This window comes from Thermomyces dupontii (assembly GCF_041956625.1).
Source record: "Thermomyces dupontii strain NRRL 2155 unplaced genomic scaffold VTN31scaffold_6, whole genome shotgun sequence".
Taxonomy (NCBI): domain Eukaryota; kingdom Fungi; phylum Ascomycota; class Eurotiomycetes; order Eurotiales; family Trichocomaceae; genus Thermomyces; species Thermomyces dupontii.
The window spans coordinates 532,572-557,496 of NW_027192312.1; the positions used below are offsets into that span (position 1 = coordinate 532,572).

A 24,925-nucleotide genomic window follows, 5' to 3' on the forward strand; every position below is an offset into this window, starting at 1 on the left:
TGTCAGGCTCGGCGGACTGATCTCTCTGTGAGTGCCTCTGCGTGATTGGGTTATTGGTTGTGAGATTTAGGCGATAATGTCGTCGTTGAGATTCAGCGGTGCAGATCAAGCAGCCATGCCAGTGCTGCCCGCAGCGGCGAGCATGTCCAAGCTCTCTTGGGCTTTCTTTGCAGGCCGGAATGCGCACAGCATTTGGAAGGATGCAATTGCTTGATTTCTGCACATGCATCTCAATCTCTATTTTGACAGTCTACCTTATTGTACATTCTTGGGCTGGTTTTATGTGCTAACACTCACCTATCATAGGATTTCTGTCGAGCCTCGCATCGCAACAGGCTGGAACGGGCCTGAGATCAGAATCATGTCCGAGCCGCCTTCAGAACCTCCCTCCGAACAACATCCGCCTCCTGTCCCGGCGACCTCGGAGCCGGCGCCAGCGACTTCTACTCCCCCCGCGCCGGCTCCGGAGGCTCCGGCCCCGGCTACCACGGCGCCTCCTGCTACAACTTTCGCTGCTACACCCGCTTCTGTTCCCGCCAGCACCGGTGTGACAGGCGCGGCGCCAAATCCTGTAGCGGCGCCGGCGCCGGCGCCGGCACCCGTCCCGCAGCCCTCTCCGGCCGCTGCCCCGGCCACCCCGGCGACCCCTGCAACCCCCGGAACTCCGAACCCTGCGCCGTCAATGCCCTCTGCAGCCCCGTCCGCTGTCCCCGCGTCGGTGCCCGTTTCGCATCCTCCGCTTCAAGCGGCAGTGCCTCCGCCGCAGGTCCCCACATACCCTGCTGCTCCGGATGTCCCGAGCAACAATGTACCGCCGCAGCCACAAGCGCCGATGAGCTCTTCGATGCCGTCGACAATGCCGCCCATGTCCATGGGTCAATACGCGCCTGGGTACTCGCCGAGCGTGTCGCAAATGAGTGTCGGGAGTCAGATGAGCTACCAGCTGCAGAGCACTCCGCGGACCAAACAACAGCAGCAGCATCGGGAAATCAAGCGGAGAACAAAAACAGGCTGCCTGACATGTCGAAAACGACGAATAAAGGTAAGTTTGTTTTTCCTTCCTTGTAGTAACACGTGATGGTTGTGGAAGTTCGACGCGGTGCGGGTGCAGCATAGTTTATCGCTTAGCCACGCCCTTAGCTCCATCCCACTTTGATACGCCGTGTCCGCCCACGACACACGCCAACGCGCAATTGTCGCACTTTCTGGGGAATTATTACAGTGAATTTCCAGTGACGCTGACATGCGATTGCAATTGGCTAGTGTGACGAGGCGCGTCCAATCTGCCGAAATTGTATAAAGAGCAAGCGTGACTGCTTGGGGTACGATCCCGTGTTTCGGCAACAATCCAATCCCTCTGGTGCGCCGCCGGCTTCGACGGCACAACCCTCGCTCGTTGTGAATCCGCAGAACCCGCGGCAATCCCAGGATTCTCAGACCCCGTCGTATCCTCCTGCTCCCCCCGGTTACGTTCCCGCGTCGGCACAGCCGTTCGCTCCCTCGGTCCAGTCGGACTCGTCCGCGCCGTCGCCCAAACCCGCGACGCCGAACACACAGGCTCGCAGTACCGCGGAGCCCTCTGCAGAAGCAAGCGAGACCATGTCCGCCATGGCAAGTGTGCAGGACACCCTCGACGGGACGCTGTCGCTGCCTGCGGGGACTCCGTCGACCACGACGACGCCTGCCATGCCGCCCGCGGGGCAGATTGAGAAGATCGAGAAAACAGGTGAGTAGATTGAAGATGGTATGCCAGGGCATTGCTCACATCAGGCAGAAAAAGTCAAAATTCAAGACCTGTTCGCTTTAAGGGGCGTCCCGCCTCCACCGCACTATCCGATTGCTCCCATTCCACAAGTCCGACTCAACACGATCCAAGCCGTCTACCACCAGTATTATGCGCCGGCGATTGACAAATTTCTGGAAACACGGTGGTTCCGGGAACAAGGCCTGTCCCTGCTGCTGACCAATGCGCAGTTGATGGCGCAGTATTCCGCACTGCTTGACTTGTTTGATGACCCCAAAATCAAACTAGAGCCGCCGGTGATGTGGCGCGCCGAGAGCTGTGAAGCCCTTGTGGTATGGGAAACCATGTGCATCATCCGGACGGCACGACAGATGGTGCTCAACGGCAACCCTTCTCCTCCCAACCCGGACCAAGAGTTGATGACGGCGGCCAACCGGTTCGACGTGCTGGAGGCGCTCATTACGGATGACCACCTGCGGGAGAACCCCCTGCGGGACGACCTCGCCCGGGCGCTCCCCGTCAACGAGAAGTCGCTCGACGATCAGCTGCGGCTGCGGTCGCTCAATTTCTGGAACAGCATCGGCCATTTCCTGACACTCTACGACAATGAGGCCTCGTCGGCGGTGGAGATCGACGAGACACTGGCCCGGGCGCGCGACGTGCTGGACGAGATGGAGAACCGGGATGTGATCTACTCCTTTGCAATCGGCCGGCACCTCGGGCAGCGCCTGACAGACTATCAGCAGAACAAGCCGCCAGAAGGAACCTGCGAGGACGAGCGGGATCCATACACCAAGCTGTACGTAGCGCAGCGGTTTATCCAACAGCAGTCATCCAACGGGACGAACCAGATTGTGCAGCGGCTGTGTGGGATGGTGTGTCGGCTATGGGAGTTGAAGGGGCTTCTTTCTCGAGAGTCGTAATGGGTTAGCAAGGCGTTTGGTGTTGGAATTGGTGGCACGAGTCATTGTACGAGTATATATATGTAGAGTATGATACCTTGAATGAGTACTGTATAAGTACTGTACGATCTAAATGTCTATGTTCTTTTTTTTTTCCCGAGTATACACAGGTGTCTATTGTAGATTTGCCTGCTCCGGGACAATGCTCTTGAGCTTTCCCGTCTCCAGCGCCAGGCGAACATTATCAATGGCCCATTCCTCCATGGCCGTGCTCGTCTGAACCCATCAGCCGCCATTCCCCTTTGTCAGAACAATAATACGAAAAAAAAAAAAAAAGAACATACCTCCAACGTGTAAGTGCCCATATGCGGTACCAGGACCACGTTCGGATTCCTCAACAGCCCCGGATGTACCGTCGGCTCCTCCTCAAACACATCCAACCCCGCGGAAAACACCTTCCCGGAATCCAACGCCTCCACGAGCGCCGCCTCATCCATGACGGCGCCGCGCGCGGTATTCACAACCACCACCCCATCCTTCATCTTGGCAAATTCCTTCCTCCCGATGATATGCCGCGTATGCGGGTTCAGCGGGAGATTCAAACTCAGCACATCGCTACGGGCGAGCAGCTCATCGAACGACACATACTCGGCCTCAATGGGCTCGGCAAGCTCCGCGGGCAGCGGTCGCCGATTATGGTAGATAATCTTCATGCCAAACGCGCGGGCCTTGCGCGCGAGGTTGCGGCCTATTCCACCCATGCCCAGGATACCGAGAGTTTTCCCCTCGGGATCATGGCCCAGCGATGGGGGTGGGTTTCCGCGCCACTTGCCCTCGCGGAGGGCCATCATGCCGGCGTTGAAGTTGCGCAGGGCTCCCAGGATCAAGAACATGTTGACGTCGGCGGTTGCGTCGTCGACGGCGGTGGGGACGTTGGAGACGAGAATGCGTGGATTGTGTGCGGTGCAGGCGTCGACGTCGATTTGATCATATCCGGCCCCTTAAGTTCCTTCTATCAGTAACTCACTCCTGCGAGAAGGGGGGGGGGTCGGGTAAGTGAAGGTTGATCATAGGTACCGCAGTTGGCAATAAACCGCACACTGCTCGGCAACGCATCAAGCAGCTCCGCGTCAATCCGCCCCGTGATCTGCACGGAGCTCAACGTCCGGTAGATGGCGACAACGCCGTCGAAGCGTCCGCTGCGGCATTCGGCGAGAAATTCGGCGCGGTTGGTTGCATTGGTGGTGACAAGGTCCGCGATGGAGGAGAGGGAGTTCCAGGCATCAGTAGCGCTGTGATCATCAGCCTCTTTTTCCTCCTTCTTCCTTGAGATAATGGTATAATTGGAAGCGTACTGCCAGATCTTTCCGATGCAGAGGGCTTTGGGGCGGGTCATGGTGACAGCTACTATATAATTTATATACTTCAGGGCTGGATATCCGAGACTCCGAGTTAAGATCAATTCGTGATATATACGGAGTACTCGGGGATTTGGATTCTTACCTCACTCAGCACGATTTTCTCGGACTGATCTTTTGCTAAAAGTCTCTCGACCACGAATGGGATGTCAATCGATGTTGATAATTATTCCGATGTTTTTTTATCAATCGGGGCGAATCAGAATGAGGGGTTCCTCAAGCCTTCGGCTTTCCTCCGAGCGGGGAGTTTTCCGGTTGGGTACGGAGTAACGATTGCATGGGGTTTTGTACGGAGTAGTATGTTCTCGTCAAAGTGACAAGAACGAATTTAGGAAACGAGCTTGCTTGTTTAGAAGCGGGATCGAGGTCATATTCATCCAGCAGACAGAATCAGACACGACTCTACTTCCAAACGCACCTTGCAACCAAAGTGCTTGGTACAAATGGGCTTGAGGAACGAATGGTCATATACAACTCGATCCACAGATATTAGAGGCGAGTCAGGAAGATCATGGCCGTCTCGGTCTGATTCGGATATTACCTCTAGTAGTAGTATCAAACACATGCACACATGACTGAATGAGAATGCTATAAGAATGCTCAAACTGGGTTCCCCTCCGTCAATATCCGCGTCCAATCAAACTTCCTCCATCGCTTGCGGAACGGCTCAACCCGGCGGTCTCCGCTGCGACTCCATTTCCCCTGCCGCTTGATGACGTCCGGCGGCAGATCGAGCATGCCGCCAATGGTCTCCCGCGCAAAGAGATCCCCACGGGGCCACCGCTGCGGATCCTCCACGACATGGCCCAGCCCGCCGTCCAACTCGAACCAGACGTGGAAGTAGGGCATCTCCTTGACCAGGGTCTTGCGGAAGGCCATTCGGCCCAGCCCTTGCTTTGCCTTGGCCAGCGTGTCGATCAGCTTGCGGTGCTGCGTCCACTCCGAGTCCGCCGCCAGGATGGCCTCGCGGAAGAACGCCGGCGACGTCTCGCCGAGCGAGTACGGCAGCGGCACCGCCTCCAGCGCTGCGTGCCGCTTGCGCTCCGGGTGCGCCGCGTTCTCGTAGAAGATCACATCCCGACCCTGGTCGTGGTACATCCGCGTCAGGCTCTTCATGAAGTTGCGGATTTCCTCCCACTCGTCGTCGTCGCATTCGAGCAGGTTCGTGTGGTGCTGGATCGGGACTATCGTTGCGCTGCCTTCGCTGAGCTCCGGCTCCGTGGGCAACGTCAGGTATACCCTCGTCGCCAGCGACACCACCGGCGCAACCGGCGGCGTGTCCGTGTCTTCACGGAAACACAGCGGGCAATTGTCCAAGATCCGATTCATGCGATGGAACTGATTGATGGCCATGTTTTTCAGGTCCAACTCGGACTTTTGTACCCGTTTTGCCAGCTTGGCCGCATTGTCATCCATGTATTCGAGATCATTCTTGCTTCGTTAGCCTTTACGTAGAGAATGAGGTTCTAGTTGAAATCTTACCGTAAAGTTGGCATCCCTTGCTATCCGCTCGGCCAGCCGGTATCCCTCGCCGCCCGGCTGCCCTCGTGTCCGCCGCTCCTCCCGAATCATATCTTCGATCGTCATGTCCTCATTCTCCTCGACCTTGCCGCGCTCGCGCCCTCGTCGAGAAGTCACGGACTTGACTTCACCGCGGGACCCGCCCGCCAGCATCCGGTTGTCCATGACGCCGAGGACGACCGTGTCCGCCTGCTTGTTGTTGGCCATCATCGCCGCTGCGGCGGTGTACTCCTTTTCCAGCTCAGCCGCCTCGGGCGATCCCTTGAGCTTAGCCTTCATCATTTTTGCTCGAAGCCGATTCAGCGCCGTGGCATCCATGTACTGCGTCGTCCGCGCCGGGGCGTCCGTCTCCATCGGCTTCCCTTGCTCCTGCGTGGCCGGCTCGGGGACGGCCTCCTTCTCCCTCGGGCTGCGGTGTACACCCTCCTTCAGCTTACGCTCTTGGAAAAGCTCGCCGGTGGGCTTTGTTTTGCCAACGTAGCCCTCGCCGTATCTTTCCCGGCGGTCGAGCTCGATTTCTTCCTCTCGCGCGTCATCAAATGAGCGCAAATCTCCGAACCGCTCGATGGCAATCTCCTCAACCGGCCGGCCAGTCTCTTTGGCCTCCCTGTAGACCGCCCGCAGCTTGGTCATCCGCCACTGCGACCCTGCATCGCCAAAAGTGTAGTCCACCTCATGCGCGGCCGGCTCCGTCTGGATCTCCTCCAGCGCCTTACTATCTCTCAGATCGCGTAAATGGGTGTTCAGTTCTCTCTCGTGGATCTTCATCTCAAAATCCGCTTGTAACATCTTGCGCTCGGGCTGCTCTTGCTCACGGCGCGAACGCGAGACGTAGTCGACATCCAGGGCCGACGGAGCCTCCATCCAGGCATCGCGTTTCAGCCGAGGAGTAGACTCCTCAGTCACAACAATGTGCTTCTTCTCCGGCGACCGCTCGCGGCTATGACTATGGTCGCGGTGCCGATGTCGGCGTTTATGGCTCCCGTGCTCGTCGGAGTCGCCATTGTCGTCGCGGCGTGATCGCTTATGTTGATGATGGCGGTCGTCGTCGTGACGGGCGCGTTCGCGGGACCGTGATGACCGGCGGTGGTGATGATGGTGATGGCGATGATGTCTGCGTTCTCGATCTCGATCGCGGTCGCGGTCGCGGTCTCGGTCTCGGTCTCTGCTTTTTTCCCTTCTTTCTGATCGTCGTTCTCGCGCCTCGCGGCTTTCTGCAAGCGATCGTTCAAAGTCCTCGAGAGTCATGGTGTGGATGGTTGTGTTGGAGTAAGAAAAAACCCTCCAGGACCTCCGCGACGCACTGAACGGAATGACGTCTCGACTGAACCACGGCTCCACTTGGGGTTTCTTTTCGCCTTCAAAATTCAACATTTTTCACTTTTCGACGAGCTTCACGAAAAATAGAAAAAAAAAAAAAAAAAAAAAAAAAGTAGACCACTGACCTGACCGCTGTCATAATCTCTGCGATTCATCATGACGACCACAGCAGCGCCGTCGCCGGTCGCCGTGGTCTGCATCGGCATGGCCGGTACGTTCCTGTCCCCCCTCCATGATAGAATCCAAATCAGCATCCTGACCTTGAAGAGCAGGCTCCGGCAAAACAACCTTTATGCAACGCATCAACTCGTACCTCTACTCGCAGCGCAAGATTCCTTACGTCCTGAACCTCGATCCCGCGGTGCATTCGGTGCCCTTTGAGAGCAACATCGACATCCGCGATTCGATCAACTACAAGGAAGTGATGAAGCAGTACAATCTGGGACCCAACGGCGGCATCCTGACCTCGCTGAACCTCTTCGCGACCAAAGTCGATCAGATCATCGCGCTACTGGAGAAGCGGGCGTCGCCGGATCCGACCAAGAACCCCGGCGCACGGCCGATCCAGCACATCCTCGTCGACACCCCGGGCCAGATCGAGGTGTTTGTGTGGAGTGCGTCGGGCAGCATCCTGCTGGAGACATTGGCATCGTCTTTCCCGACAGTGATTGCCTACATTATCGACACGCCGCGTACGAGCTCGACGAGCACGTTCATGAGTAACATGCTTTACGCCTGTAGTATTCTGTACAAGACGAAGCTACCCATGATCCTTGTGTTCAATAAGACGGATGTCAAGGACGCCGAGTTTGCCAAGAAGTGGATGACCGACTTTGATGCCTTCCAGACGGCTCTACGGCAGGATGAGGATGCCGGCGTGTTTGGCGCCGACGGAAGCACGGCCGGTTTTGGGGCCGGCAGCGGGTACATGGGGTCGCTGCTGAACAGCATGAGCCTGATGCTGGAGGAGTTCTACCGTCACCTCAGCGTTGTGGGCGTCAGCGCGATGACCGGCGATGGCGTGGAGGAATTCTTCCAGGCCGTCGAGGAGAAGCGGCAGGAATTTGAGCGGGATTACAAACCGGAGCTGGAGCGCAAGCGCCAGGAACGCGAGGAGCAGGCGGCGAAGCGGCGTGAGGTCGAGCTGGGCAAGCTGATGAAGGACATGTCGATGTCCCCGTCAACGACGAAGAAAAAGCGGGACGAACCGGAGACGGTTAGCGACGCTGAAGAGGAAAAGGAACCGGAGATTGGGCAGCCAATTGACGCTGAGGATGATGACGACGACTCTTCCGCGGACGACGTCCCTCCTTCCAACGACGATGGTGGGCTGACGCAGAGATACAAGGAAGCCCTGGCGGATTCCTCCGGGCGGGATCCTGTTCCGACGCACGAGGAACTGAGCTTCATGAGGTACCTGCGCTCGAGCGGCCAGTCATGAGGGAAGTCGGGGACAGTCTGCCACTGATTCACCGGGCTTGATGATGGAGTTTACAATCAGCGCCGCAGCGCTAGTCGCTGTTGGCTCGGCGGGTGCGCTGTTCCTGTCTGTCATGGCTCTCTTTGTCTGGCATATGCAACTCGGCCGAACTGCGCACACGAACTACGGTCGATAGTATACTGTTCCGTGCTGCCAGGCTGCATCGGGGCACATCCCATCAACCGCTACCCGCAGCTTTCATTCCAGGGTTGGATGTCAGACTCACCTAGTGCAATCGGGTGCCTGATGGTTGGGAATCGTTGACGAAAGCCTTTACAGTATTAGCATCACCAAGCTATGAAATTATGATGAGACTGAAGATAGTTAACTACTCGAACATTTTTGACTGAAGCCTCTACAGTATTAGCATGACGTATTTCCGCGGATCGAGCCCCAAATCCCAATCAAAGGAGGTGTTGGAATTGTTGACTTTGAATTGGTGAACTGGAGGATATACGGAGTACCCCTAGTAGGTATTGCCAGGGTACATGTTGCCGACATACTCCGTAAGTACAGTACCTTAGGTACTTACCTAAGTACATACCTACTAGGTAGGTACCTAGGTAGGTACCCTAGTTAACGCCAAGTGGAATGTATCGTGTCCTGGGTGGAAATTGAAAAGTCGGCTGTGCCATGACTCGTAGGGCTACAATTAGCTTGCAAATCTTCTTCATCATTTGGGCAAATGACTCCCTCCATCCTCAGCCACTCATTCACTCACTCGAACTCTGTCCGAGTAACTATCCGTGATATGTGCAAGGGTAGGGACTACGGAGTAGGTATGTACTCCATACTGTTACGACAGAACGAATCATCCCACGACATCCTCGTCAAATGTCATCATTCCGGATGATCAACTTTTTAGTTTGGTTAACCAGGGCCCTGCATCGATCGATCCGTAGCCCAAACGTGCGATCGACGCACAAACTCCGTGTCAACTGTCAAGGGCGTTAGCTCCTTGGCTTTCGCCGCACCAAGCCCCCTAGCCATTCAGCTGTTCTCGGAGAGGGGGGAAATAATAAACGAGACAAGTTGAATGCCAGGAGTGATTTCCATACTGAGTTACCTTAATCCAGAATCTCCGAGGGATGTTTGCCCGTATGTAAGTACTCCGTAATCTTAGCAGGTTCGGAGACCTCCCTCCGTACTCCGTACATGAAGCTAATTTTGGGGATCCTGGTTTCCCGGTTCCCCGGAGAAGCCGAGGTTGCTGAGTGGCAGAAATCGCAGGGTGGCTGAGATAAACTCGGACGGGCGTTCCATTGTGTCTGGAGATCCAGTCAATCGGAAAGGAGGATTCATAACCATGCAGGGCCAGCTGCCAGCCTGCCATGCCAGCAAGGGCGTTGCTCACGGTTCACTTGGTTGTCTGTTCTCCTGCCTGCAATCCTGCAATCAATTTGACTTGACGAGTGACGAAGTCATCCGACGAGATGTCCCTTCTCCATACTCGTAGTCCGTACGGAGTAAGTTAGGTTAATGGGCCGGATATTGCGAAGTGCGAAGTTGCGAATTATCAAACTTGACACATCTGGAATCCTGGATTGGATGGATGCTGGATGGGCAAACTCGCAGGCAGGGAGAATCTTGGGAAAAAAGTTCCAGACCGTCGCCTGAGCCAAACCGCGAGCTTTGCACGTGAGCCCAAGAGTCAGCCAATGAAACTTGAGGAAAAATGTGATTCTGAGCATGTTTTGCAATCATTTTTGCGATCCTCAAAAGGGGTTTAGGGCTTGAGGCCGGTTGATCTGATCACTTCCGATTAGGGTTTAGGGCTCTTGTAGTCCCGGCTGCGGGAGTCGCGGCGGGTCCGCCGGTCCGCCAGGAGGATTTCACTCGAACCCATGAGCCTGTTCACAGTCATCACAAAGGGGGAGAAGAAAAAAGAAAAGAAGTGAGTGACAATCTGAAGGCAGGAGAAATCAACGGCTCCGATTCGTGGATAGGTTAGCTGATCGATCGGAGCTCAATATGTTCAAGTCGAGCGATCGAAACTAAATCGAAATGTCCAACTTTAAATGTCGGTTTTCTGCTCATTGATTGCGCGCACGCGCTCAGATGTGTCATCTTTTCGGTCCGCTGTGCATGAAACAAGTCAAAAAAGTTAGGGACCCAAGTTCCCCTACTGGGGCCTCGGCGTCCGGAAACCTTGTCGTCTGAAGTTACCTGTAGGTTGCGCGCGCGCACGTCAAAAAAAAAAAAGAAAAAAAAAAAACCAAGAAAGCGAGTGATGAGCAGGAAGTTCCGAGTTCCCGACTGCCTGCCATGATGGGAAATCGTCACTATGGCGGAAGACAGATGACCTTGATTAGAGCGTCTTTATAGGAGACAAAAGCAAGGCTAAAGGTGTTCTCGTACTTTAACTGCAGAAAGGGAAAAGCGCCGAAGCTGGAAAATTGTACCTGTAGAGGGAGTTAGGTACCTACCTAGGTACTAGGTACATGTAGAAAGGCAGTTAGTGTGCCTATCAACCCAAATCCAGTCGGAGTCGTGACTCGCTGGGGATCCAGTATGTAAGTCATGTCACGCTTCATCGTCCATTCCGTGACTTTGACCTGCCGATCTTTGATTAATACATAGTCACGATCGAAGTAACTAATAATATATATGCGGAGTACAATGGGGCAGTCGGTGAGCAAGTGCAACACTTGGCTCCGAACACGCGTTCATCCTCGACGGTCGAAAACAATTGATCCTCGTCCTTGTTCGTCTCGAGAATCGTGCGAGACGGCCATCGACCACTCGCTGAATCCTCACGACATGGATTACCAACTGGAAAAGATGCCGCAAGCCTGTCAAGCTGTTGCTCGTCACGAGCTGACAAACTGTCCAGAGTACCTGAAAATGGTTAATGGGTTACCGTGAGTTGTAGCCTCTGTTTCCAACCCTGCTCTCAAGCTAACGCGTCAAACCCCCAACAGCTTCCGAGCCCTCACCTCCGAATGCCTGCTAACCATGAAGATCACCGCGCGACGTTTCTGCGCGCGATACAACTCGGACGACCTCGTCCTCGCGGACGACTCGATGCCTCCTGCGGATCTCTTCCGGGCGCTGCGCAGCGAACGAGCTCGTCTGCTACGTACCATCCTCGGCAAAGTGTCGGACAGCGTCGTCATCGAGCCGCCGTTCAATTTCCAGTATGGGTGCAACATCAGCCTCGGGGATCATTTTTATGCCAACGTCAAGTGTGTCTTCCTGTCTCGCCAGGTTATTTCTTTACTGTATGATCTGACGATCTGATTCTTTTTTTCTCTCTCTCTTTGTTTGCAGCCTCCGCATCCTAGACAGCGCGCGAGTCACCATCGGCGACCGCGTCCTCATTGGCCCTAACGTCACCATCGTGACCGAGCGGCACGACACCGATAATATCCAGTCGCGGCGCGACGGCATCGTTTACGCGAAGCCGGTCACCATCGGCGATGACTGCTGGATCTGCGTGAACACGACGATTCTTCCCGGCGTCACGATCGGAAACGGTTGCACCATTGGAGCGGGCTCAGTGGTGACCAGGGACATTCCCCCGTTCAGTGTTGCGTGGGGGGATCCCGCGCGGGTCGTCTATAAGGTGGATGACCCAGATGCGGGGCAAGAAGTGACGGAGTAAGATTGAGTACAGAGTGCTTGTCTGGGTATCATTTGGCGTTTAAATAGATAGACCTGGTATCGGTTTGGGTGTCATGAATAATGTTTCGTTTTTTGGTGCATGTTGTTTAGGGTTTGTGCCTCAGTCAGGAATGCCAAGAAATTATCGTTGATGCAAACAAGACAAACTTCAAGCGGCAGTCGCGGCGATGATGTCATCATTGCACTGACAGTTGATGACAACAATGGACTGCGACCAACGCTGGATAGAGAGTTTACGCCTTTACGGCTACAAAAGTATACAACTCCCAAAACGATAGATTTCAATTAAACTTTTGGAAAGAATTCACAAAGTTGAGGTTTCGTCTGCATTGTCAACGACCTGTCGCCTTTGAATAGGGGGCCTAACTGTACTACGAATACGCCTGAGCTGTCTCGAAACCCCACAAACCGATAACAATGGACGTATGTGAACTGCATGTCAAATGCCCTCTCGTTGGCAGAAATCTCTCGTTTGCGCTGATCAATCTCGGTCCTCAGATCTTTTACGCCTACACCTACGGCACAGCGGCATGGTTCGGGCTTCAAGGACTGGTGCTAGTAAGCGGTCCAAGGCTGATCGTTACGCTGCTGCTGGATGAATCTCGGCTCACGCCCTCCGGTATGCTTCGTTCATCCTGCAGGTCTCTGATTTCAGTCTCGCCCAAGGCAACCGCTGCGTGTCTCTTGTCCGAAACGCAATGAGCCAATCGGCTGACCCTAGGCCTCTCCCCCCCACCCCGCTGTTTGAACTCCGGAACTAACACTCGGCTCCCTCAGACGTCGAGATCTTCTTCTCCCGCAGCTTCGGCCTCGCGTTGCTTGCCATCGCCCTCTTGACAATTATCCTGACGGGATCCATCCCGCTGACCGCCGAATCCGCAGACGGGGTCTCCACGGATGAAACAGACCCGCGTGCCCCGTATGCCGTGCCAGTGCTGTTCGTCACCACGTTGCTCCACGCTGCGTTGGCGTTCTACGATTACACCTGCTACACGCTCAGCGGGCAGGTCGCGCTGGGGATCGGCACGGTGGGGTCCGGTATCATCGCGTCCGTAGGGCTGTGGTGCTTGCTATTTGCGACGACTCGCGGGAAACTGGATGCGAAGACCGGAGCGGATAAGAGGACGTCCGGGTTCCCGTTTAAGAATGTTGAAGCGGATAAGAGGTTTGCGGAGAAGAAGGGGCAGTAGGCCTAGTAGTTGATTTGAAGTGGTCGAGTTGGAGAGCCCGCAGTTAGGTAGCCTAGTGCCGCTTTTAAATCCGTCTGACCCATGAGATTTAGATGGACTTTGAGCTCCATCAAAATGTAGCAATGTATAGTATATCGGAAGAATAAGAACAATGCCATTGATTATCGACTCTAGATCAGGCTTCTCAAAGATAAAGATGTGAGAGTCGTTCACTTGCTCTTGCAACGTCTCCGACTTCGCAACGCCGAAGAGGACCATTTTGCTTATCTTATCAGCCCGGATCATAAATCATCCGGCCCGGCATTACCGTCAGAGGTAAAGATCGATTGCTGCTTCTTCAACTCGACGCTTCACCTTCACTCAGCTTCAATTCTACGAAGCGCCAAACACCTATTCTTTTTGACTCACTCAATGAACAAGCTCAGAGTGTGATATCATGGACACCACAGACTTCGAGCACCTGCCAGTGAACCTTCCCCTGGGGTCCACCCAGTTGCCTCATGGCTTCGATCCCAGCAACCACACATTCTCAGGGTTCGCGTCCATTGGCGAGATGGATTCCGGGGTGGCCCCCGGGTTTGTCAGTGACATCCTCCCATTTTGTCAGAGAATAGGCATGTGGGTTTGAGCGGATCAATCTGACTTGGATGCTGGCTATCCAGGGCAATGCCGCTGTGTCGCGCCCCGGTCACCAGTTTTCCTCCGGCACGGAGCAATTCAGTTCAAGGAGCGGAACGAATGCGCAGTACTTGACTTCCCAGATGCGTATCATGAGGACAGTTCCGCAGAGACCTCAGTCGCGGACGAACAAGAATGTCGTTCCGGAGCAGGTGGATTTGGACATGTTATCGCCGGCCAATCTCCAGGGTGAGAGCGACTTCTTCACCGGACCGTCGTCCAACCATGGTACAACTCCCGACAAGCAGGGGAGCAGCCATTTCGGCGGAGGTATGAAGCTGGTTCCCAACCCACCGGACCTAGACGCTTGGAGAGAGAGGCTATTCAATGTCAACGAGACCATCACCCTGACCGAGGAGCAGTACGTGGACGTGAAACCACAGAGCAGGAAAATGGAGCTAATTCTATCCCGTAGGTTCCAGACATACTTCCCGCACGTCGACAATGTCTACTCGCACCGCTCCACCCAGCGATACAAGCGCAAGCCGTTTGTCTCTCACTACTGGGACTGCCGCCTCAAGGGCCGTCCACCCGGGACCCCCAAGTCCGATGATCCGAACAAGAAGAAGAGGAAGCGAATCGCGCGGCAGCGGGATCTCTGCGATGTCAAGATCAAGATCACGGAGTACTTCCCGGTAACCGAGGGTTCGAATGTCGCTGTGCCCTCCGCGGGGAATGCTATTGCTTTTCTCGCTTCAAATGGGACATCGCAGCCACCAGCTACCCAGCCATTTGGAGTTCTTGCTCCGAACCTCGCGCTCCCAGCCGGCCATCCGGGCGCTCGGGGACAGCGGTATTATACCATTCAGCGGGTCAATGGGAATGGCGGAGACCATCGCCATTCACTGGAGGAAAGTGATCGGATCAAGAAGAACAGCGTACAGCGGATGCTGCTCAGGGAGGCCAGGGAGAGGAGAAAAGCCAAGGTAGGTGTGTCATTATTTTCTCGCTCGCTCCCACTAAGCGTCGCTTACGTCATGTTCCTGATTGGCCCCTCATGTCCCCGGGGAACCCCCAGATGTCATCCCGAACTGTACTCCAAATCGTTCCTCCGCTGCACGAAACACATACAAAATGGCTAACGCGCAGCCTTCACAGCAATCCCAAGAGCAAAAGAAGTACCATACAAAGCCCACGGGAGATGCTCTCGTGACCGTCAAGGAACACTCCAAGGAATGCGACCTGAAGCTCTTCTCCGCCTGCTTCTGGTATGTGTCTTTCTTGATCATCACAAGTTCACATAGCTAACACTGAGATGAATCAAGCCCCTTTGCCCAGCGAGTTTGGATAGCCCTCGAGGCAAAGGGAATTCCGTATCAATACATCGAGGTCGATCCGTATAAGAAGCCTGATGTCCTTCTCGAGGTGAATCCACGGGGCCTTGTTCCTGCGTTGAGACATGGCGATTGGGGGTGCTATGAAAGCAATGTCCTCTTGGAATACGTTCGTGCCCAACCAATACCAGTAATTGGCGCTGCTGACATGTTGAATAGCTGGAAGATCTCGATCAAGGCACTCCTCTGCTCCCCAAAGGCGATGCGAGATTGCGCGCACATTGCCGGGTTTGGGCGGATCATGTATGCACGCCACAATCGTGCCTTGCTTGTTTGATCCCCGTTTTGAGCTGACGCCGCTTTAGGCGAATCGCTCCATAATCCCGAGTTTCTACCGCGTCCTGCAGGAACAAGACCCGCAGAAACAAGTCGCGCACGCCGAGGAGCTGCGCGTCGAGATCACGAAACTGGTCAATGCGGCGCACGAGCAGGGTTCGTTCTTCCTGGGCCCGAACCTGTCGTTTGTCGACGTGCAGATCGCGCCGTGGGTCATCCGGCTGCGCCGCGTCCTCAAGCCGTACCGTGGATGGCCGGACCCCGAAGCGATTGGCAAGCGATGGGCGGAATGGGTACGGGCCATCGAAGAGAATGAACACGTGAAGGCGACCACAAGCACCGATGAGCTTTATTTGGATAGTTATGCGCGGTATGCTGGTGAGTGATTTTCCCTTTCCTTTGCTGCGATGTTCTGTTTGCTGACGAGGCAGAAAATCGGCCGAATACGTCGCAATTGGCGGATGCGATCAACGCGGGACGGAATCTTCCATGAAAATCGTGCACCACCTTGTGGGCCATGTCCCTGTAAATAGACTAGCCGTCGGAATGTTGCTGATTGTAGCCCTGGCTTCCCGTTCCGCGTCCTCGATGGTGAAAGCCGAATCCGCCGCGTGCGCTATTCTCGGGATTCCGAGGTGTCCGGATCGGTTGCTGTTGGCGGGGGCTTTGCGACCGGTGGTCGGCCGCTGCCCGCTCCGCAGACGCAGACGAACCCTGGCGGTCACGGCGCTGCAGGAAGACGGAATTCGGCTTTTGCGAGTAATTTGGATCGTAGAGTTGGCCCTGATAGCGGGATCGATCGCCGCGGCCGGCACCACGGCTGCGACCTCTCCCACGGTGTCCTCCGTCATTGCCATTATTGGAGTTAGGATTACCATTATTCCCCTGCCTTGGTGGCGTGGCACTCCCACTTCGCGCCGGCGACGACGTCCCCGACCCGGGATTCGAGGAGCTCGTCCCAAACAGCCGCTCGCGCACCTCCTCGTACTTGCGCTGCTTCTCCTCGCGGTCACGCAGCGCCTTCGCCTGGCGCTCCTCGGGGGTCATCTCGGGCGGCTTGTTACTTGCTTCCGACGCATCATCATGATCGTCGTCGGACAAACCGTCGTCCGCGAGCGCAAGGCGCGCGAGACCCGCCGTTGTGGCGGAGGTCGTCTCACTGCCGGCAGCCACGACCGAGGAGGCCTGTCGCGCGATGACTTGCGGCCGGCGGCTGAGAACTTTGACGGCGGGCTTGAACTCGGATTTCAGGGGGATGTCGGATTTGGTGGATTCGAGGAAGTGAAAGGTTTGGGGGGATTCTCTGTTGGTGTCCTTGTTAGCGAAGGGTCTCCTGGTGTCTCGAGGTTGGGGGTGATATATATAGTACGCTTCAGCCCATAGTTGTCTGTTGAATTCCGCTTGTGCGGCGCGGCGCTGTGCTTTGGCGACTTTCGGGGGGATTTTTTTTTCGGGTTCGGGAGGGGGAGAGGCGTCTGCTTTCTGTGCTATCTGTTAGAGGAGATCGTTCTTGTGATTCGCGATGGAGGAGAGAGAGATACGTCGGCGATTTTCTCCCAGTCGTCATCCCATGCGTCTGGGATGGATGCTCCGCTCATGGTGCCTGGTTTGTGAAAATAAAATTTTGTGTCGATCAATGGGCGAAGAAATACTACTGATAATTTGTAGTATGGTTTGAACGAGCAGAATGCCGTCCAGAGCGAAGGTCTGGCGGAGAAGGAAGAAAAAGAAAAAAGAGTTTGGGGTGGTGCGACGCGCTTGGACTTCTTTCCACCTGCTCAGCCGGGCCTCGTCTGATATTGACTCTCCATTTCAACTCCAGCTCCTTTACGAACAGGTCAATAAACATTATAAATATAAAAAATCTCAAGAAATTAGGAATAAATACCCAAATCGCCCACCATGGCTGGTACGATCAACCTCTTCCTCGAACAATCACACAAACACCAAACAACTAACGAAAAAAAACTAGACTTCGACAACGACTCGGAGATGCTCTCCAGCCCTGACTCGCCCACCCCTCAACACAACGTTACCACCCACCGAGACCTGTCTCCGCCGGCATCCCAATCACGGAGGCCTGCTGGAACCGCTCCTTCGGCTTATTCTCTCCCCGGCGCGGTTGAGTCGGCTTCTGCTGCTGCTGCGGCGGGGCAGTCACAGTCACAACAGCAGCAGACCAGGGAACAACAACAACAACAGCCCGGTGCATCCTGGATGAATCCCCGGGCGCAGGAGGAATATAATCGGGCGTTGGAGCATGTTGTGGATCAGGATTTTAATCTAAGTGAGTGGTCTTTTTTTTTTTTCTTTTTCCCTCGGTGGTAGCGACATCAGCGGGCTGACCTTTGGTCTCGTAGGATGTTTCGGGGATCTGTATGACGAGAGGGAGTTGGAGTAATAGGTGTTTACCAAAGTTACATGTCGGGCTCGGGCGTTTATGTTTATTCTGTTTTTTTCGGCGGAGTTGGTAAGGATTGCTTGATTTGGAGGATCAGTTCCAATGTCATGCATTATCACAGTGGATAAATAACAGTTTCTATACGATGTCTACTCTACTACCGCAATCTCACCAACATCCGATCCGGCGACTCAATGTATTCGCGCACCTTGTTTGCCATGCGCGCCATGGTCGCCCCGTCAATCACGCGGTGGTCCGCACTCCAACTGAAGTTGACCACCTCGGCCTTGGTCACCTGGCCCGTTTCGTCGAAAACGGGCACCGTTCGAGATCGGCCCACGCCGAGGATGGCAACTTCCGTGGGCACAATCACGGGCCCCACGTACGTGCCACCGATGTTCCCGATGTTGGATACAGTGATGGTGCCACCGCTGAGGTCCGCCGGAGTGAGTTTCCCTTCCCGGCCGAGCGCGGTCAGCCGCGCAATCTCCTCGGCAATGTCCGCGACGGACCGCGCGGCGACGTTCTTAACGTTCGGCACGATAAGCCCCTGTGGCGTGTCCATCGCGACGCCGATGTTGTGCTTGGACCGCATGATCAGCTTCGGCTGATTGGGGTCACTTGTGTCCAGCTTGGCGTTGAGGATCGGGAACTCCTCCAGAGCGAGAGAAACCGCTTTGATGATGAACGGCAGCGCGGTGATCTTTTGCGGCTGCGCTGGGTCACGCGCGAGCTTGCGCCGGAGATCCGACAAAGCTCCAATATTGATCTCGTCGGCGAAGAGGAAATGGGGGATCGTGAGGGACTTGGTCATGGTCTTGAACATTTGCGACTGGATGTGTGTGAGTGGCTGCACTGTTTCGGTTTGCGTAGTGTCGACGGATGCAACTGGGCGGGCGGCTTCCGTGCGCGTCGGCTGCGTCTCGGTTTTTGCCTTGTCACGTTGCGCGACGTAGCGCAAGACATCCTCTTTGAGCACCCGTCCGTCCTTGCCTGTCCCGTTGACGTCGAGGATGTTCACATTGAGCTCCTTGAGGAGGCCGCGGACCGCCGGTGTTGCTAGCGAGGCGTGTTTGCCCTTGGGCTTATGCTCTGGTTCCACTTCTCGGGGCGCAGCGGGTTGGACCTCGCGCGTCTCGGGTGATGGCTGGGAAGCCTGCGGTGGTTGTGGAGTGGTGTCGGCAGTGGCAGCTGGTGCGTTCTCATCGGGGTATTTTGCATCGTCAACCTCGATGTCACACAGCGCCTATTTCGGCATCAGCCTATACTAGTACTCATAGTCCTGCCGAACTGCTCCACGCACCTTTCCAGTTGGCACTGTATCGTCTGCTTGGAAATGTAGCTTCTTGATCACACCCTCATACCTTGACGTGATCTATGCCCATCAGCACACTGTAGCGACATTGGCTGGAAAACCACGTACGTCGTCGACCGCCTTGTCCGATTGATACTGGCATAGCGGGCTCCATTCCTCAACATGTGCGCCCTCTTCGACGTACCACTGGATGATTTGGACTTCAGTGATTCCTGAAACAACATATCAGTCAATTGGCCGACGACCTGACCTCCTCCAAGCGGTTTCAAAACGAACCCTCTCCTACATCCTTCAGAATCTGTGATCGGATCCCGCACAGTGCTGCTGAAGCATGGAATGCCCGTCGGCGGCTGTACGCGGCGGAGCCCAGCGATGTTATCCGCGGGACGGCCGAGCGTGTTGTAGGCACTAGGAGCTGCCGGGAGCAGCGTAACAACAACATACTGAATTAAACCGCGATCGAGAACGGTCCAGCGGCCTTACGAAAAGGATGAAATTTATTGATTAACAGTCATGCGGAGAGACGGTATTTTGAAGGTGATATGATGTCCTAGGGACCCAGAGTCTGGGGTTGTTATCATTGGACCGATGATAGCCGATAAAAAGCGGTCCACGTGATTGATAAGCCCTAGCCCTAGGCCCTAGTCCCGAGGTTGAACGAGCGGGGTAATCAATCAACATTCAACTCGTAAACAGACAGATTCAACGTTCGATTGCTGGAGCAGAACCTCAATGTAGGTACGGAGTACTCGGTAAGAGTACCGTCCAGGACCTGGCATATAATAGAGCATCAGTTTCAATTATCTTTTCTCAGCATGCATGGGAATGAACAGAATGGGTCTTTGGTCCTCCAGTCGCGTAAAAGTGCCTTTGTTGTTCCAGGAGAACATTAGCCCCCAACATCAGTTCGTTGTTAGCCTGACCTTAGCTCAGTTATGTAGCTGAGCCTTGGTCCTTTTCGAGGATCCAAAGCAGAGAAAATTGCGTGGTTATCGCCAATCATCTTTGAAGCCGCCGATCACGGCGTCGTCAGCTCGTCGAGCTCGATGGATCCTGGACGCGCAGGCCCCGCCGCTATCTCCGATCGGACGATTCGAACGCCGGCTGTGGCTTGGATCTGCGTTCGCAGAGCGGGGCGGATCGTGCGCTGATATTGAACTTCTAGTCAGGGGTTGACCGCAATTGCTCTGTGTGAGAGAGAGAGACTCTTCCTCTCTCCATCCATTGAGTCGAAAGGCCAACATGGCTGCCAAACCTGTAACCATCCGGAACCTGACATCGACGCCGATCGAGCTCCGGCATGTCGAGCGATTTCCGCCGCCCGAGAAGAAAGGAGGCGCGCATGGCCTGCAGTCGTTGGCCAAAAACCTGACGCGTACGGTGGCCAGCCTCGCGACCAATGTGACTCGCGCGGACAAGGACGCGGAGCCATTACCCGCCAATGCGCGCCCATTCGAAACGAAGGGCGTCCGGGTGCGCGTCGAGCCGTTTGGGACCGTCAAGACGGACATCAAGACGTTTGTCAACAATGACAAGGAGCGGCTCCGGCTGACGTTCGAGGTCGAGGGGGAGCGACACCAGATCACGGTTCCCGTGCCGACGGTGGAGTCGGCGGAAATGAAGGCGCTCAAGGACAAGCCGCGCTTCCGTTTCACGGGGATCTTCGTGACGCTGGACTCACATCTGGCCATCTTCTCGTCGGCGCGGCTCAACGCGTGGATGGAGGAACTGCGCGATGACCTCCTGCTGTCGTCGCTGTCCATCCCCGGCACGCACAACACGCCGACGTGCCATGTGGCGGCGCCGTCGGTCCGCTGCCAGGCTGTCAGCCCACGCGAGCAGCTCGAGAACGGCGTGCGCTTCTTCGACGTGCGCGTGCAGCCGCAGTATCCTGACGACCCGAACAAAGACGAGCTGGTCCTCGTGCACAGCGCCTTCCCTATTGCGCTGACCGGTAACAAGTACTTCCGCGAGTTGCTGCGCGACATCGAGGACTTCCTGCGGCGCAACCCGTCCGAGACACTAATCTTGTCGCTCAAGCGCGAGGGCACAGGCAAGGCCACGGACGAGCAGCTGTCCCGCATCCTGCGGGATCACTACGCAAAGCCCGGCAGCAACTGGTACACAGAGCCTCGCGTGCCAACCCTGGGCGAAGTTCGCGGCAGGATCGTGCTGATCCGCCGGTTCAATCTCGAGGACCGGCTTAAGAAGGCGCACAACGGCCGCGGTTGGGGCATTGACGCCGCCGGCTGGGCCGACAACACCCCCCACGCCGTCTGCCCCAGCGGCGACATCTGCATCCAGGACTTTTACGAGGTACTGGAGACGGAGAACATCGACAAGAAGATCCAGTACGTCAGCGAGGCCCTTGCCCGCGCGGCGAAAGTGCGGTACCCGTTCGGTCGCGGGGACGGAAAGAAGAAGTACCCGTTCTTCATCAACTTCCTCAGCGCCAGCAACTTCTGGAAGGCCCAGACCTGGCCCGAGAGGATTGCAGCCAAGGTCAATCCGGCCACTGTCGCGTACCTGTGCAGCAAGCACGGCGGTGACAAGGAGAGCGACTGGTCGACGGGCATCTTGGTCACGGATTGGGTCGGCTTGGATGGAGATTGGGACCTGTTCCGGGCGATTGTCGGCATGAATGCACGGTTGAAGTTGCGAAGCAGCGAGAAGAAATAGCCTTATGCTAGTGTTCTGCGCTAATACCCTCGACGTCGGATTGATCTATCATACAAATGCATTGAAGAACGTAAAGGTGTCAATAAGGTATATACTATACAATTTCGGGGGGATAGAGTTCATTCTTCTTTCTTCTCTCCACCCTTCTGCTCCTCCTCCAAGACGCTCCTCCGCGACTCCATCGTAAGCCACAAGCTCTTCGAGGCGCCCTCCAGCGTCGACGTGAGGCCTGCTCCCACACTCTGCAAAGCAAACACAAGCTGGGCCCGCAAGCCATCCAGACCACCCTCGATGCTGCCTACCCACTTGGTCTCCTCGGCGTCAAACACACGTCCATCCACTCTCGTCGCAAGGAGCATCAGCTTCCGCAATCCGTCCTGGACCGACGGCTCATGCCAGCCCGGATTTGCCTTGCGTGTTGGAGCGGGGAACCCCGTCTCTCTCGGCGCCAGCACCGTCAGCGCGGCCTTGAGATGTTCGGGGGAGACAACGGGAAACGAAAGCACCGCGATCGGACCGGCCAAGATGGGGGAGAGGTCATGTTTTCCCTTTTTGCGGAAGACGGCGTCGTGGGCAGCGCGGGAGAGATCGTGTGTCGGCTCGCCGTCCGCCACGCCGGCTGTCTTTGGGTCGAAGTAATCGACAATGCGCAGCGCCGCGTCAAATATGCGCGTCTGGACGATCTGCAGCTTGACCAGGTCCGCCAGCGGGGGCACGCCCGTGCGGCCCTCACTAATGAGCTTTTCATCGAGCTTCCGCAGTGCTGTGACGATTTCCCGTCGGATCGCGACCCATTCCGTCGAGAGAAGGTTGTTGTGCTGGAAGAAGACCATCAATGGCGATGTCCGGACAATGGAAGTGTACTGTCGCAGGAGCTGCGAGCGCCGCGCTTCGGGGCTCCGGAACGACGGCGGCTGGGTTGGATGGTGTGAAGCGAGTTGCGAATATGATGCAACAGTAATCGGATCGATTGATGGCGTCGCAGTTGCCGCTGCTGCTGTGCTTGTGCTGGCGGTACGGATGGCGGCCTCATACCGCGGAACGAGCGAGCCTCGGCACAGAGGCCGCGAGATGTGCCACGGTATCCGGATTCGCGGAGTCATGGTTAATCTGCTGAACTCGAGCCGGTCGAGTCAGCTGGGAATCGATGGCAATGGCTTGATTCTGATTCTTCCCTTCCGAGTTCTTTACTGAACTCCGAAGTGCGGATTGGAAGCTGGAAATTTTGCCAGGAACGCTGGTCGCTGATTGGCCAATTCGGCAGGCGGTCAAGATTCTGCCCGATGAGTCCCCGGTGTGCAGTATGACTCGACCAACATACCAGTTAGAATACTTCGAGAGACAATGCACGCCTTGTGTGACTCATTGGCTGGTCTGAGCACGGCTGACGCTCTCTTTCCAAACTCCCCTGAGCGCGCATTCGACGGCCGGCTGCCACCATGACGGACACCAACAAGAAACCCGAGCCCATCTCGATCACCCCGCTCCTCCAGCGCCTGGCATACCCCTCGGCGGGGGAGATTAAAGTCTCTGCAGAGGAAATCGGGGCCGCATTCGCATTGATTTTTGAGGACCGGCTGTCGATGGTGCAGACGGCGGCGCTCTTGACGCTGCTGCATTCGACGGGACTGGATCGGGATGCCGCGGTCATTGCAGTCTGCTCGCGCCGAATGCGAGAGGCGGCGACCGCAGTTCCAAAGGCACCATTGCGAGCGGTACTCAATGCGCGCGGGATAAAGGAGGGTGGCTACAATGGAGGACTGGTGAGTTGATTCTGCCTGTTACGAGAATCGCGATCTGATTGAGGTTCCAGTGCGACATTGTTGGCACCGGCGGTGACGGCCATTCGACCTTCAATGTCTCGACAACAGCCTCGATCATTGCGTCGCCGATGCTGATGACCGCCAAGCACGGCAACCGCTCGCAGACGTCGTTCAGCGGCTCCGCGGACGTGCTGACGGCCATGACGCCGGTCGCGCCCAAGATTGGCGCCATCACGGCCGACAACATCATCCGGGTCTACGAGCGGACAAACTACGCGTTTCTCTTTGCGCCAACCTTCCACCCGGGCATGCGGTATGCCAACCCCGTGCGCCGCTCTCTCGGTCTGCGCACCATCTTCAACCTGATGGGCCCATTGTCGAACCCGATCGACTGGGCGATCGAGGCACGGGTGGTGGGCGTTGCGTACCAGCAGCTGGGGCCCGTCTTTGCGGACGCGCTGCGCATGGGTGGCGCGAAGAAGGCGCTGGTAGTCTGCGGAGAGGAGGACATGGACGAGATTAGCTGCGCGGGGGAAACGAACTGCTGGCGGTTGATCGAGTATCCGAACCCGGCTTACAAAGGGCCCGTCAATGACTCCGCAACTACCCATGACGGGGACGAGGAGGACGAGGATGAGGACGATGGAGATGAAGAAGGCAACCCGCGCACCCTGGTCAGAATCGACACCTTCCGACTGCACCCTTCAGACTTCGGGTTCCCGACGCACCCGCTCTCGGACGTCTTTAGCAAGAAACTGCCCGAGGACAACGCCAAGATGCTTCTGAGCATCCTCCGCAACGAGCTCCCGCGCGATCATCCGATCCTACACTTCGTCCTGATGAACGTCGCCGCCCTCTTGGTTATCTCGGGCGTCTGCGACGCGGACACGAGCAACATGGGGCCTGGCGATGATGGGAACGTCATCACGGAGCGTGGCCCGGGCGGGGGCCGCTGGAAGGAGGGTGTCCGACGGGCTCGTTGGGCGATTGAGAGCGGCGCGGCGCTGAAACAGTTTGAGCAGTTTATCGAAGTGACGAATGAGCTGTGACGCCAAAAAACAAACATCCAAAGCCATCGAGCGGGGAAACAATTTCGGGCCAGATTTTTTTTTATATTCCCATCATCTCAACGATGTGCCGTAGTGTACTGTAAATGACAAACGAAACAGGCTCGCACCAGGAACATTGAAACAAAAAAAAACAAAAAAAAAAAAACCCCAAAAGAACTCCAACAGCGCCGATCTAACCAGTCATGCAAATCACATTTGTAGTATCCATCC

General features: G+C 56.0%; 13 protein-coding genes across 13 annotated transcripts; 8 read left to right on the forward strand and 5 right to left on the reverse strand.

Annotated features, from left to right (window-relative positions):
* Positions 1 to 361: 361 nt before the first annotated feature.
* VTN31DRAFT_6034 (uncharacterized protein) lies at positions 362 to 2,667 on the forward strand (the record flags this gene model as incomplete). The annotated part of the gene is made up of 3 exons (XM_069406600.1): positions 362 to 1,042; positions 1,264 to 1,726; positions 1,775 to 2,667. 3 exons carry the CDS (start codon positions 362 to 364, stop codon positions 2,665 to 2,667), a joined length of 2,037 nt encoding a protein of 678 aa, XP_069259116.1.
* Positions 2,668 to 2,820: 153 nt separating this feature from the next.
* VTN31DRAFT_6035 (uncharacterized protein) lies at positions 2,821 to 4,042 on the reverse strand (the record flags this gene model as incomplete). The annotated part of the gene is made up of 4 exons (XM_069406601.1): positions 2,821 to 2,922; positions 2,991 to 3,646; positions 3,724 to 3,938; positions 4,002 to 4,042. The coding sequence occupies 4 exons, from the start codon at positions 4,040 to 4,042 to the stop codon at positions 2,821 to 2,823; spliced, it is 1,014 nt and encodes a 337-aa protein (XP_069259117.1).
* Positions 4,043 to 4,664: 622 nt separating this feature from the next.
* Positions 4,665 to 6,833, reverse strand: VTN31DRAFT_6036 (uncharacterized protein; the record flags this gene model as incomplete). The annotated part of the gene is made up of 2 exons (XM_069406602.1): positions 4,665 to 5,495; positions 5,547 to 6,833. 2 exons carry the CDS (start codon positions 6,831 to 6,833, stop codon positions 4,665 to 4,667), a joined length of 2,118 nt encoding a protein of 705 aa, XP_069259118.1.
* Positions 6,834 to 7,061: 228 nt separating this feature from the next.
* VTN31DRAFT_6037 (uncharacterized protein) lies at positions 7,062 to 8,346 on the forward strand (the record flags this gene model as incomplete). The annotated part of the gene is made up of 2 exons (XM_069406603.1): positions 7,062 to 7,116; positions 7,178 to 8,346. The coding sequence occupies 2 exons, from the start codon at positions 7,062 to 7,064 to the stop codon at positions 8,344 to 8,346; spliced, it is 1,224 nt and encodes a 407-aa protein (XP_069259119.1).
* A 2,883-nt stretch (positions 8,347 to 11,229) lies between these two features.
* Positions 11,230 to 11,989, forward strand: VTN31DRAFT_6038 (uncharacterized protein; the record flags this gene model as incomplete). The annotated part of the gene is made up of 3 exons (XM_069406604.1): positions 11,230 to 11,246; positions 11,307 to 11,570; positions 11,656 to 11,989. 3 exons carry the CDS (start codon positions 11,230 to 11,232, stop codon positions 11,987 to 11,989), a joined length of 615 nt encoding a protein of 204 aa, XP_069259120.1.
* A 437-nt stretch (positions 11,990 to 12,426) lies between these two features.
* VTN31DRAFT_6039 (uncharacterized protein) lies at positions 12,427 to 13,199 on the forward strand (the record flags this gene model as incomplete). The annotated part of the gene is made up of 3 exons (XM_069406605.1): positions 12,427 to 12,432; positions 12,508 to 12,628; positions 12,787 to 13,199. 3 exons carry the CDS (start codon positions 12,427 to 12,429, stop codon positions 13,197 to 13,199), a joined length of 540 nt encoding a protein of 179 aa, XP_069259121.1.
* Positions 13,200 to 14,951: 1,752 nt separating this feature from the next.
* VTN31DRAFT_6040 (uncharacterized protein) lies at positions 14,952 to 15,873 on the forward strand (the record flags this gene model as incomplete). Its single annotated transcript, XM_069406607.1, has 4 exons — positions 14,952 to 15,085; positions 15,143 to 15,320; positions 15,371 to 15,454; positions 15,517 to 15,873. The coding sequence occupies 4 exons, from the start codon at positions 14,952 to 14,954 to the stop codon at positions 15,871 to 15,873; spliced, it is 753 nt and encodes a 250-aa protein (XP_069259122.1).
* A 148-nt stretch (positions 15,874 to 16,021) lies between these two features.
* Positions 16,022 to 17,085, reverse strand: VTN31DRAFT_6041 (uncharacterized protein; the record flags this gene model as incomplete). The annotated part of the gene is made up of 3 exons (XM_069406608.1): positions 16,022 to 16,790; positions 16,857 to 16,969; positions 17,029 to 17,085. The coding sequence occupies 3 exons, from the start codon at positions 17,083 to 17,085 to the stop codon at positions 16,022 to 16,024; spliced, it is 939 nt and encodes a 312-aa protein (XP_069259123.1).
* Positions 17,086 to 17,389: 304 nt separating this feature from the next.
* Positions 17,390 to 17,888, forward strand: VTN31DRAFT_6042 (uncharacterized protein; the record flags this gene model as incomplete). Its single annotated transcript, XM_069406609.1, has 3 exons — positions 17,390 to 17,396; positions 17,460 to 17,774; positions 17,848 to 17,888. The coding sequence occupies 3 exons, from the start codon at positions 17,390 to 17,392 to the stop codon at positions 17,886 to 17,888; spliced, it is 363 nt and encodes a 120-aa protein (XP_069259124.1).
* A 157-nt stretch (positions 17,889 to 18,045) lies between these two features.
* On the reverse strand, positions 18,046 to 19,645 carry VTN31DRAFT_6043 (uncharacterized protein; the record flags this gene model as incomplete). The annotated part of the gene is made up of 4 exons (XM_069406610.1): positions 18,046 to 19,134; positions 19,192 to 19,263; positions 19,312 to 19,415; positions 19,480 to 19,645. 4 exons carry the CDS (start codon positions 19,643 to 19,645, stop codon positions 18,046 to 18,048), a joined length of 1,431 nt encoding a protein of 476 aa, XP_069259125.1.
* Positions 19,646 to 20,445: 800 nt separating this feature from the next.
* Positions 20,446 to 21,882, forward strand: VTN31DRAFT_6044 (uncharacterized protein; the record flags this gene model as incomplete). Its single annotated transcript, XM_069406611.1, has 1 exon — positions 20,446 to 21,882. The coding sequence occupies one exon, from the start codon at positions 20,446 to 20,448 to the stop codon at positions 21,880 to 21,882; it is 1,437 nt and encodes a 478-aa protein (XP_069259126.1).
* A 119-nt stretch (positions 21,883 to 22,001) lies between these two features.
* Positions 22,002 to 22,985, reverse strand: VTN31DRAFT_6045 (mitochondrial 54S ribosomal protein uL10m; the record flags this gene model as incomplete). The annotated part of the gene is made up of 1 exon (XM_069406612.1): positions 22,002 to 22,985. One exon carries the CDS (start codon positions 22,983 to 22,985, stop codon positions 22,002 to 22,004), a length of 984 nt encoding a protein of 327 aa, XP_069259127.1.
* A 336-nt stretch (positions 22,986 to 23,321) lies between these two features.
* VTN31DRAFT_6046 (uncharacterized protein) lies at positions 23,322 to 24,694 on the forward strand (the record flags this gene model as incomplete). Its single annotated transcript, XM_069406613.1, has 2 exons — positions 23,322 to 23,645; positions 23,696 to 24,694. 2 exons carry the CDS (start codon positions 23,322 to 23,324, stop codon positions 24,692 to 24,694), a joined length of 1,323 nt encoding a protein of 440 aa, XP_069259128.1.
* Between the last annotated feature and the right edge of the window lie 231 nt (positions 24,695 to 24,925).